The following is a 12,874-nucleotide window of genomic DNA, read 5'->3' on the forward strand; positions in this document are numbered from 1 at the left end:
GTATTCGGTCCCGGTGTAGTAAACAAGGCAGTGCCGTTTTGTGTACTATGCACGTACGCCTTCATATTTACTTTTGTGTCAAAACTTCATTTTATCGCTATTGATTTTATGTGAACGATACTGAAAGGAAGTAATAATTATTCAAAGACATATAGTCAATAATATATCCCTACATTGTAAAAACTGTTCTTCTTTGTAGCGATTTTAGATGATTTTAATGCCTTGTTTTCGTTCGGGACTCCTGTGTCCGTGGCGAAACAAGTCATAATGGAATAAACTGCAGTTGAAGTTGTATCTCCGAGCCGGAGAACTTGCAAAGAGGAAATGATTAAAAGTATATTTATGGCCGTACTATTATTCCTAATATGTAAACTCCCTCAGAATGATACCATAGACCTTAAAGGAATAATTTCAAGGCGAATAATATGAAATTTGATCGAGATCTTCTCACCAGTCGATAACGTAGCAGACGTGTTATTGTGACATATTTACCCGCGTGTGACGCGGCTCTTGCAAGAAACACAGTTGGTTGCGGAATTGCTTTGTGCCGACCGGCCGCCCGCTCCGACTCAGCTAGCTGTCGAGCTACCGTACTATACCGCATACCTTTCTTGCTGTCTTCAACTCACTTGCGAATTGCGTTTGTATGTGTGACGATGACCTCTAGCGTAATTAAATATAGAAAACAACTCGGAAGGCCGAGAAGAATAGTACGTTTGATTCTAGATTGTTCTGTGGAATGAGCTATGAGTGGAAATGATCCAGAGGATATAAAAATGGAGTCAAAGACAAAAGGAAAGAAGAAAAAGACGCCAGGGGATCGCTGCATGTTCATGAACTGCGGGTCGACATATCGGTACCAGACCACTGTACTACTGTACAGTACACTCAATGCCTGGGTGTTGTGTGTATTGTATAGGCGTGCAGCGCGCGCAGAGCTGAGCTAGCCGCCGGAATTACTTTCCAGCTACTCACTTGATGGAACATCGTGATAAAATAAATGAGAAATAGTGAAAATATCATTCAATATCTCACTGTTTGCAATCTTACATCATGATTTAAGAGTTCATGATAGTTATTCATAATGTTTTTTATGCAGGGAAAGTAAAGATTTGTACATACGATTCCTATTTGTTTGATTTGAGTTGGTTTGAAAAAAAAAAGTAAAATCATCTTTCTCTCTCTGCATAGCATTTCTGTATTATATCCGGACACCTCTTATACTAAATTCCCCCCGGTGACGTCACACTCAGAGTGATTTTCTGTACACTCGTCTCTCGGGCTCTGACAGGTGGCTAATTTCATAGACTTTCAAAGCAAAATATCGAGAAGGCAGAGGATTTTTGTGACATGCTATCTGTTTGAACAACTGATATATACTATATATTGTATGTGGAACCCATATTTATGGAAACTCACCCCCTTCTTAATTCAACTTTAAAGGGTCGTAATGATAATAATGATAATATAAATATGTTAAGCTTATATTGCACTTATATTAATCTCAAAGCGTTTTACATAAAACAGGTAAGTCAGATGATTATAATAACATAACTTAACATAAACATTAAATAAGAGGTAAGCTACACAATGTAAATGTTCGATAAAAGTTTATTTTATTTTATGGTGAAGGGGGTGACATTTAAGTGCTTTCTTGAATGTTTCAACTGTGGTCTTGCTTTTGATGTGCAGTGGTAAAGCATTCCAGTGTCAAAGTGTAGGTGCAGTAAAGGCAAATGTCCTAGAACCATAGGACTTGTTACGTGCAGATGGGATCCTCCGGAGTAGGTGATTTTGTGAATGAAGGGTGCGCGGAAGGTGATACCGTTGAAGTAGTTCTGAAATGTATGAAGGTGCAATCCTTGTAGAGTAATTTCTGAAGGTTTCCATGGCGAAGAAGAAAAGTGTAGTAGGTTTCACGGTACACCATGTATCTCTCTTGGGCAAGTGTTGGTTCAGAAAAAGGTAGTTCTTTTTAGGACCAACACTTGCCCAAGAAAGATACATGATGTACCGTGAAACCTACTACACTATCCTTGTAGAGTCTTGTAGGTGATGAGTAGTGTCTTGAATTTTAATCATCCTGTCTTCACCTCTCTTCCTTTCATTATCATTTTGTAGGATGCTGTAACAAAGTGAAATCGTGCAGTACCTGTAAACAACCAGTGAGAGAAATGCTTGATAAAGGTAAGATGGCGGCCATCGCTGTGGGTGGTATCGTCGATAGATCACAAAGCTGGATCGAGCAACAAGGCACTCACTCTTTGAGGCCGTTGAAAGTACTCCAAAAGGTCAAGCGCGCACAAAGTTCCACACTTTTCTCTCTTGTGTGTGCATGTTGTTTTCTTTCTTGTTGGTATGGTCCCATATACCGTTAATTGTGTCATGGAGTACTTTTCCTTTAGCTTCAAGGTCGTGCGTGTGGCAGCATACAGCAAGCTCCATCCAGCTTTTTGTCTCACCTGCATAGCAGAGTGAGACTATAGGCGCCGCTTTTCCGACGGCGACGGCGGCGGCGGCGTCAACACCAAATCTTAACCTGAGGTTAAGTTTTTGAAATGACAGCATAACTTAGAAAGTATATGGACCTAGTTCATGAAACTTATGCATAAGGTTAATCAAGTATTACTGAACATCCTGCCTGAGTTTCATGTCACATGACCAAGGTCAAAGGTCATTTAGGGTCAATGAACTTAGACCATGTTGGGGGAATCAACATCAAAATCTTAACCTAAGGTTAAGTTTTTGAAATGTCATCATAACTTAGAAAATATATGGACCTAGTTCATGAAACTTATACATAAGGTTAATCAAGTATCACTGAACATCCTGCATGAGTTTCACATCACATGACCAAGGTCAAGGGTCATTTAGGGTCAATGAACTTTGGCCGAATTGGGGGTATCTGTTGAATTACCATCATAACTTTGAAAGTTTATGGATCTGATTAATGAAACTTGGACATAATAGTAATCAAGTATTACTGAACATCCTGTGCAAGTTTCAGGTCACATGATCAAGGTCAAAGGTCATTTAGGGTCAATGAACTTTGGCCAAATTGGGGTATTTGTTGAATTACAGCCATAAATTTGAAAGTGTGTTGGTCTAGTTCATAAAACTTGGACATAATAGTAATCAAGTATCACTGAACATCCTGTGCGAGTTTCAGGTCACATGATCAAGGTCAAAGGTCATGTAAGGTCAAAGAACTTTGGCCACGTTGGGGGTATTTGTTGAATTGCCATCATATCTCTATAAGTGTATTGGTCTAGTTCATAAAACGTGGAAATAAGAGTAACCAAGTATCACTGAACATCTTGTGCAAGTTATAGTAGTTTTCAAAATCAGCACTGCTGCTATATTGAATCGCGTGATGCAGGTGAGACGGCCAGAGGCATTCCACTTGTTTATATCTATGGGTTGGTATTCTCACAGCATGGATTCAGTTATGAAAAATTGTCTTAAAATTATTTGTTATCATTTTGTCATACTTGAATTTACCGTTTCCTTTGTCTTGTTTAATTGAATTTGCATTTTATACTAGTGCTGCAAGTCAGGCGCCATGTTCGGGTTCGGTTCGGTTCGGCAAGGTTCGGCAGAAATTTGCCGAACATTGGTTCGGTTCGGGGTTCGGTAATGATAGACTGATAAAGCTATAGTTCATTCAGGTATACGTAGCGTACCGGTAGACAATTTGTACTTGATTGACTGCATGTGCTCGCGTGTACCTCTGTCACATCAAACCATTTTATCTCTATCTTGTTGACATGAAACTATGAAAGTTATAGCGCTCAACGAATCAACTGTTATCTCGAATTTGATTATCTGATGATAGATTTATTGGGTAACTCACAGTTCTAAAATGGCGACTCTTCCTAGTCGTCCATACCTGGACCACACTTTGGATACTTGCCAAATTAACTACGCTCGCGCTCGCACTGTACTCGTACCAGCTAGGCTAGGCTATAGCGGGACTCTGAGCTCATGAATATTTATATAAACAGTCCGGCCATCCAAACGTGATTGGCAATTGCATCACATACGAGGCGGCCAGCGCCAGTGCACTGAACTGTAGGCATAGTAGGGCCAGGGGCGTGTCGAAGAAAGCGTGCTTATGTAATGCGCCTTTCGCTAATTGGCTCGATGGGTGAACTAAACCACCAATCGCATGTCGCTGATTGTCGCATCGGTACATGCAGCCACGTGCTTTGTCTGCTCGCGAAACTCAGCTCACTGATTGAAGAGCAATTCCCGAGATTTCATTGGTCAGATTTCATTCGACCATGAACATACAGACCAAGTGGAATGCAAAGTTTTACGACTGTAATGGGACAGGGGGAGTAGAGTTATCGTCGAATTGTTTATGGTTAATTTGAGAAGTTGATAAGAAAGGGAAAAAAAAGTAAAGATTGGGGGTCATTTTCCCCCAAGAGATGAATGTTTCCGCATGGCTTTTTCTTCATTCAACTTGTCAACGAGGGGAAGGGGATCTTGCTATATGCTATACCGTAATCATTCATGAGTGTTTGATTTTTATTTTCATCTGATTGATAATAATAAAAAAGATAACTTCACCTCATCTCATTTCTATATTATTTGTTTTGCGTCTCTCCTTTCCATCTCTAACAGTCACTCACTTTATTTCCCACTTTCACTGGATCTCTCGTTTTCAAAACTCTTTACTTCTCTCTAAAATCATGAAAACTAGACAGTATCGAGCCGACACCTCAATAATAATGTCAATCACCTCAATCAGATCTTTATTCTCCGCCGCAACAATACACGAGTTACGATCTTAATCACATCGTATCGTAATTCGTAATATTAATGGTACTTCATCTTTCACTTTCAGTTTATTGAGCTCGTTCATTCAAAATACTTTGAAGATTTTCAAACAAGAATCTTGTTCGCCACCTAAAAACAACAATATTTTAGATAATTAGATTTAACCAATGAACACTCATACAGTTTTGGTTTTCTTTACCATGCTTCGGCGATTCGGCCACAGAGCGAGAGATGATGAAAGCCAGTAAAATGATTATAGCGCAAGCTCGCGCAACATCATTCATCGGATCTCCTTTCTTAATCAGGGCCGTAAAAACCACAATGTCAACATGAAAATGAAAACAAAATCTAGTAACCGCAAAATAAGCGCATACTTCCAACATACAATTGCAAAGAAGATTAAATAGAGAATGCGCAAATATAATGATTAGAAAGGGTGTAAACTTATAAATTTATTAGCTGAAAGCCGTTTTTTTTTTTTTTTTTTGCCGAACTTCCGAACCAAGTCTTAGTGTTCGGTTCGGTTCTGTTCGGTTCGGAAGTGCCATGTTCGGCGAACTACCGTTCGGTTCGGCGGTTCGGCTACAGCACTATTTTATACCCTGATTATTTTCATGTCATAGTTACATTTTGTTTTGCATGTTGATTGCCTTCAAATGTGGTCACTAGATTTGTTCCCTTCATTTATATTTTGAAGTTAGTCCTCATTAATCTTATTGTTGCTCTCATTGTGTTTTTTTTTTTTGAGGATACCCTTTTCAGTTGATATCCTAACTTTGTGTCCTGGTTTATAATTTAACACAATAGTAGAATATTGAAATAGCTAATTCTGATATTTAGGCTCTTTGGTCAATTTCGAAGAGCCTTCCTTTAAATATTTAAAAATTGATCCTTAAAATCTAGCAGATTTTTTTTTTTTGCCCCAATCTAGAGGATTGTTCAGATCAAAACGGTGTTTCCTGTAGCTATATGTATATTTAAAGATTTGTATGTGACTCAATCATGAAGAGGAAAAAAAAAAAATTCAAGATCATTACTCTAGTCTATAAATTTGTATATTTGAATTCATTGTTGGTTGAGTTTGTTCCCCCCTCCCCCCAAAAAGGATAAATAAATGAATAAATTAAAAAGAAAATTATGCAAAGTGTATTTTGCCACAATAAAATTGATATATATTTTGGAAAATACAGGTACAGTAACATGGTCAGGAAAACATGGGCACTTTTGAATCTTTTCTCATTGATATCTTTCATTGAAAATATAGCAACTCCAGTAGTCCACCTACTTCAAATTGAGACAAAGTAGATTCATCCATCCAGACCACCTTCACAATATTTATGTTTTGTTTTGTTTTAGTCTTTTGATGATTTGTCATTTCATTGTCCATTTTCACTTCACACAATGCATCGTGATCTCCTGCATGTCCATCGTCTTATGATTTATGCATGTTTTTTTATCGTGCCCCGCCCACTACCACCCTGACCCCGCCTTCTACCAACCCGACCCCACCCCAGCCGGTCACCGTATCACGATCTCCTCCCCGTCAGCTTCATCGTCATCACAGCACCATCATCAGCGTCCTTCAAGCTCCAAACAAGGTTCATGTCAACTCTCTATTTTAATTAGAGTCACTAATCATTGTAGTATTGAGTCACTATCTTTGCAGTATTTGTTCATATAGGAATGGAGACACATCCTTAGGGTCCATAAAGGTCAAGGCTTTTTTTTTTTAAGTCAGGGAATTTTAAAATCATGGTTCATAAAATCATGGTTCATACGTTTACCCATTTTGAAATGGGTAAGTGCATGATCCTTGATTATCCTTTAAAAAAAAAAGACCAGGGCCCCATTGCATAAAAGTTAACATAATGGTAACTTTGCCATCCAATGGTATCTTTAATGGAATTCTTGATTTTGATTGGCTGTTGAGCCATGTTACCATGGTAGTTACCTTTGGATAGATTTTATGCAAGGGGGTCCAGAAGATTTTTTGTTTTAAGTGGAGGGCACTGTAACAAATATGTAGGTTAGAAATTATTCTGCATATTTTGTCACTGGTTGTATGACCTCTATTTACCAGTGAAAACTGGGAGCGTTTTTTTTTTGGCACAATTGCGAAGAGCATTATCACAAATACCTATATGCCATATCAGAGTATCTTTTACCATTTGTTCAACTCTTTTATTCCTTTATTAAATAGCATGATTAATTGGTATACTTTATTTGAAAACAATTGAATATATAATCTTGTAGATTAGATTGTATTTTCCATATTTTTCATGGTGGTTATATTAGCCATTAATAAGATGCATGTCAGAATATTTATGTTATATGTACCCCCACAGTTACATTAGATAAATTAATTGAATCTTGATGCATGCTTTTAGCATTTTGTGTTTTCACTCATGAATGTATGTTGATCAACATACTTTGGACGTTATCTTTACAGTGAAAACCCATGATGAATAACCATGAACTAGATAGCATTAGGCCTTCTTAAACATCATAGTGAGATGAAAAAAATTGTTTTCAATGTATCTAATGTTTTCCATAATATATACCCTATCCCAAGTTGAGAAGCAATTGGGCAATTTCAAGTAGGGTGTTCGGTGATGGTGTCGTGATCATGAAAACGCTGCTGAACCAGCTCACAAAAATCACTATTAATATATTGATAGCTCATGACGTCACCCGCCTCTGATCAATTAAACTTTACATGAGATTTCTCGACGAAAGTGACATTGGGGAAAAATTGCAGTAAAATCTTATCGTACAGAATAAAAAGGCTAAAATCAATTCAAGAATCCGAAAGAGTAAATATTATCGTTCATTGAAATGTATGAAGCTGTTCTTGAAATCACCCATTGTGTCTAAGAATTTAACAAATAATAGTAATAATTGTACATTTATATTGCGCAATTTCTATATGTATATACTCAACTGCGCATTACAATAATGTTAGTATTATTATTACCCCGGCTATAGCCGTGCTGCCTACAGGCGCTCTGGCATTCGAGGAATTTCTTCCTGCCTGGTACCCATTTACCTCACCTGGGTTGAGTGCAGCACAATGTGGATAAATATCTTGCTGAAGGAAAACACGCCCTGGCTGGGAATCGATCCCACGTCCCTCTGATTGAAAGACAGGAGTCTTAACCACTAGACCATGATTCCCCCCAAGTAGTGCTTTAAAAATACCTGTTGTTATTATTATTATTACTCTGATCTTGTCTCGCTTTTTAGGAGCTAAGAGTTCCCAAGCTGCATCAACCTCGGGCTCGTCAACTCCACGAGGGGCGTCGTCGTCGTCATCAGGGCGTGTCTCTAAGGAGGAGGAGCTGAAACGTCTCAAGGAGCAGTATCAACAGATGGAGGAGGAGGTCCTTTGTCCGATCTGCATGGAGACCAAACGGAACGTGGTGTTCCTCTGCGGCCACAGCGTGTGCAAGAAGTGTTCAAGATCGCTCAAGCAGTGTCCTCTGTGTCGGAAGCCTATCACCAAGAAAATTGTGCTTTTTAATTAGCGGGATGGTACGTTAATGCCAGAATTTTCAAGGGTAGAAAGACCGTTTTGAAACACTTATGGTAAATGCTGATTGAGAGTGCACTTCAATGGACTACGTTTTATTGTTCGACTTTTGCTGGCAGGAGAGGGTACAGGTCAAGGGGTAGAAAGATTACTCATTGTGGCGGATTTGCGAAATCTGAAATGTCTGTGTTTTTATTGATTTGCATTTCAGTGCGCACCTTTAAGCTTTTGGGGAGTTTACAAAGGGTGCTTATACAAAAATTGCGGGGAATACAGCTAGCCTGTGGTCTGCATAGTCTGCACAGTACCCCGTACAAATGGATCACCACACCGCCGAATTCGGTGGTTCCAATGATTTTATTGCATAAAACTGTTGATAATGGTGTCCAATCCAACAAGTAAAGGAGGAAAGAAATTATCCAGAAACAGTGCTTTAAGTCGGATTTTAAAAAAGAGTAGTGTTTTTCAAAACCCCTTTACTGCTTTTTGAGGATGATCAGTCTAACAACACTTTGAGGCAAAAGGTCCTCGAGAAGAGTCGTTAGTCTGAAAGCAGTGTCTTCTCAACTGAATTGGTAGAATTCTTCCTACGTACTTTCAGAGATGCAGACTGGATGACAATGTGGAAGCCACTGAGTCCTTGGGATAGGATGCAAAATGGATACCTCATGTGGAGGAAAGTCACCACGAATCCATATATACAGTACACTCTTATCATGAATTAATCTCCAATTGACATCACATAAAGCTGTAAAACTGCAATATCTATCCGATGTTATGATGTAAGAACATGTACTATTTTGTTATTAAAGGTACGAGTTAACATTATAGACATGTAATTTAAAATAAAAGGAGGGATGAAATATGCACATGGATACCTTTCTATCAACCTAAAAACTCTGAAACGAACCAAAAAATCAAAAGAAATGCTTGTGATACAATGTACGTTATAATCAAAGATCTTGTATAATTTCTATCGTGCCGATAATAATAGAACACATAAGTGTTTGTGATGAAATTACGATGGTGTCCAGTCACTTTATATTTTGCTTTTTTGAAGCATGAAATAATGATTTTTGGATGTGATTTTTTTCTGGGCTTCATCGTAACATATCACAGACACAGGTGACAAGTGGGACCTGTGTAGAAAGTCATATGCGTCATATTGAGCCGCACAGCAACAACATACGTCTCAATGTTAAATGAAAATAAGAATGCTGGGTATTTATCCCCAGGGACAGGTAACATCACAATGGTAAAGTAGTCTGCAGGCACAGACCCTGATTGAAACTTTGATCATCAAGTGGTCTTCACGCAAAAACTAGCATGTAAAACTTGCTGTTGCAATTTAGTAAGAGGGCCTTCAGTACACAAGCCATTATTTTATAGGCTGCACATTCAGACCCTTAACTCGAGTGAAGGGTTTGCATAGGAGGCTCATGGTAAAGCTAAGAACTTCTGACATGAAAATGCCAAGTGTTCCTAGTTCATAGGAATATTCCCATTTTGGAGAAAAGAAAATTGTCACTTTAACTTGTTCCAATTTCTGTGTAGATTTCTCTGTAGTATTGAGTAGGAATCATAAGATGTTCCTTTTTCTGGAAATCCCTTAAGGCCACTGCACGCCTTACAATTCTCGCTACCCCAAATAGCGATTTCGCCGAGATCCGGGAAAATCCCTGTAACGTGCATTGCATTATGGGATAGCTTTTTCGGTATTACAACTTCCTGTTCGGAAGTCCAACGCACTGTTTTGCCATTTAGATCAACAGTGCCGTCATGCACAACAACACAACGTAGCTTTCGCTCGGAAAGTTCGTGATCACAACCCTCTCTTTCACTAACAGTTTTACAGCCTTTTCAGCTAAAGTCACTAATTCTGCCTGACGCTTTCCATTGCACGGTATTCATCTGTCAGTTAAGATTTTTTTAAGTTCCGAAACTGATTTTTATCCATTTTGTGGTCGACGAAAAATTGAACGAAATGAATGCTGAATATATTTAGTGTCTAGTTGAATACGATCGTGATGTCAGGCCGGTCGCTAAATGCAAAATTTTAAGATATTCATTATTTGCTTGATTTTTTTATAACCAAATAAAAACATGAATAAAAATTATTCTCACGTGAAATATATTTTTTATTTTTATTTATAATTTAAATGGAATCAAAACTGACCAAATGTAATAAAAAGTATTATACTCTGTACATATTACGCTGATTGGCATCGATTTCAGCGTGGTGGAAAACTCAGTATCGCGAACCTCGCGCGAGCATGACTCTAAACCGGAAGTGGTGATGACGACCCGACGGAGTGAAAATTATCTCGTCTCGCGCATTATGAGATTTTTGTTCCTATTTGGGGTAGCGAGAATTGGACTGCGATCTGTTTTTGGAATAACAGTAGTAGAATTTTAGGCCAATATTGAGACATGAAACATCTGTTAAAAGTTCTAAATCATTGTACAAATACCTATGTTTAAATCTGTGACTATGCTAGTATCCTTGAATAAAAGTGAATTTGATTTCTAGTCCTAATGACTGAAAGCATTTGTAGGATTGGCTAGGATTTGAAACTAACTTGACCTTTTCTACAAAATAAAGGCTTGCAGTCATCCGAAGTTGTTATATTAGTTTTCTTTCAGTTAATTTGAACTTCATGATAAGGTACTTTTCTTCACATTGTCAGAAAATGAGCAAACTGTGATTTCTTTCAAAATCGGGTGTGCGGTGCCTTTAGCAATTTCTTGGCTCACAGGGTTCGCAGGTATTCACTTCTAAAGGAAACAATGACCCCGTTCTCATTACGCTCTCTAAAACTAGTTTACTGGAAACCGGTTCAGGAAACCAATTTGGAAGATCGCTTTGCTAGCATTCCCATTTGATCAGTGGTTTTCAAAATCACTTCAAGTAAAGCAATCTTGTTGCTATGGGAACGCTCTCAGTGGGGTAACACACGTTTCGCGCGAAATTCGAAACTGCGGCGTACGCATTTTACACACAGTGTGTTGTCGTAGTGGCTCAAAATGTGCGAAGATCGCTTCCCGAAGAACGGTTGTGTCCTCACTTATGCTAAAACCAGTTTAACAAGGCAAAGCGTTCTTGAAAACTACATCGTGAGGTTGTTTTATTTACCGGTTTGGAAGATCGCTTCCAAGATCGCTTCGACCGTTCTAATTACATGTTAAACTATTTTCCAGTAAACTAGTTTTAGGAAGGTAGTGAGAATGGTGTCAATTTCTCCATTATGCCTTTGATAAATCAGGGGTTTTGTTAAGTAATTTTGATATATTTTCTTTCTTGGAGAAGTGCACTTGCTATATTTGTTGAATGATTTGGTTAGAAATGACGATACCTCATTAGAGCCAAAGGGTGTTAAGTATACAAGTTAATGTTTTTTTTTCTCTCTCTCTACAAATGTACTTTTTTCTAAGTGATATTTTATCAAGGGGAACAAATTTAATTTCATCGACTGAAGTTGTTGATTGAAGTGCTTTAATTCTTTTGTATCTCTACTTGAAATAGAATTATTACAGAATATGATTATATATCAAATGAATTATGAGAATTAAACAACTTCAAATTTCTTTCATTTATTTTCATTGCAAGACATTCCTTTTTTTTTTCATCACAATACATTATTTTTTATACATTTCAAAATGTCAGTATTTGGGAAAATGCCATGTAAATCTGTCACTGTATCATATTCTATGGTTAAGAAAATTAATGGAAATTTTCAAGCATTTTGTGTAATTCTGAATAGACCTCACTTTTTCCATTTCAGGACTCATGATTTGAGCTTTGTATTTCATATTTAGCTGTGTAATAGAAAGGCCATCTACAATATAGTCTGCAGGCACAGACCCTGATCGAAACTTTGACAAATGAGTGGGTCTTCACACAAGACTAGCACATATAAAAATTCAATTTCAGTACACTAGTTATTGTAGGCTGCACATTCAGACCCCTTTACTCAAGTGAAGGGTCTGCAAAGCAGACTGCATATTCACCTCATGTTTCATGTTCACTTTGCCAACAAAAATCTAGGAAAATTAAGTACATTGCAATCCATTACTGTTCAAGCATTAGAGTAAACATCCATGAAAAGTGTATTAGTAAACACTTTAATTGAACTACACATAAATATGTCTCATGTCAATCTACAGTTTGATATAGTGCACTTTTGTGAATATGAGCCTATTTTAGATCAATATTACATCACTTTAAGGAGAATTTCTTAAGATTATGTCTGTTGCTTATGAAACTGTAAATGCTTTCAACATTTTGTCATAGTTTCAAATATATGCGTTTGCGACCTTTGTCTATAGAGATATGTCCTGTTACAGTAAAATCACGATCGATGGTAAATTTGTTATATTGCATGGAATACTTGAATTTGATTGGCTGTTTAGCAGTGTGTCAATGGTAGATACCATTGATGGCAGAAATACAGATTTTATGAAACCGGGTCAAGATTTGATTGAATGATAATCATAAGAATAATAATGTTGTTTTAGAAAAAACATAAGAAAGCATCTTTATTCGCTTTACATAAACAGGAA

At 37.6% G+C, this 12,874-nt stretch overlaps 1 protein-coding gene across 2 annotated transcripts in view; it reads left to right on the forward strand.

The window, feature by feature from the left end:
- The window catches only part of LOC129275758 (E3 ubiquitin-protein ligase MIB2-like), a 37,061-nt gene extending 27,761 nt beyond the window's left edge, over positions 1 to 9,300 (forward strand). The window contains exons 20-22 of one of the 2 annotated variants that reach the window (XM_064109849.1): positions 2,122 to 2,187; positions 6,300 to 6,383; positions 8,029 to 9,300. In XM_064109849.1, coding sequence (XP_063965919.1) covers positions 2,122 to 2,187; positions 6,300 to 6,383; positions 8,029 to 8,309 — 431 coding nt within the window. In that variant the 3' untranslated portion in view covers positions 8,310 to 9,300. The remainder of the gene's footprint in view (positions 1 to 2,121; positions 2,188 to 6,299; positions 6,384 to 8,028) is intronic. The other variant, XM_064109850.1, reaches the window with a different exon arrangement.
- The last annotated feature ends 3,574 nt before the right edge of the window (positions 9,301 to 12,874 follow it).

Source organism: Lytechinus pictus, chromosome 14 (genome assembly GCF_037042905.1).
Source record: "Lytechinus pictus isolate F3 Inbred chromosome 14, Lp3.0, whole genome shotgun sequence".
In the NCBI taxonomy this organism is placed as follows: Eukaryota; Metazoa; Echinodermata; class Echinoidea; order Temnopleuroida; family Toxopneustidae; genus Lytechinus; species Lytechinus pictus.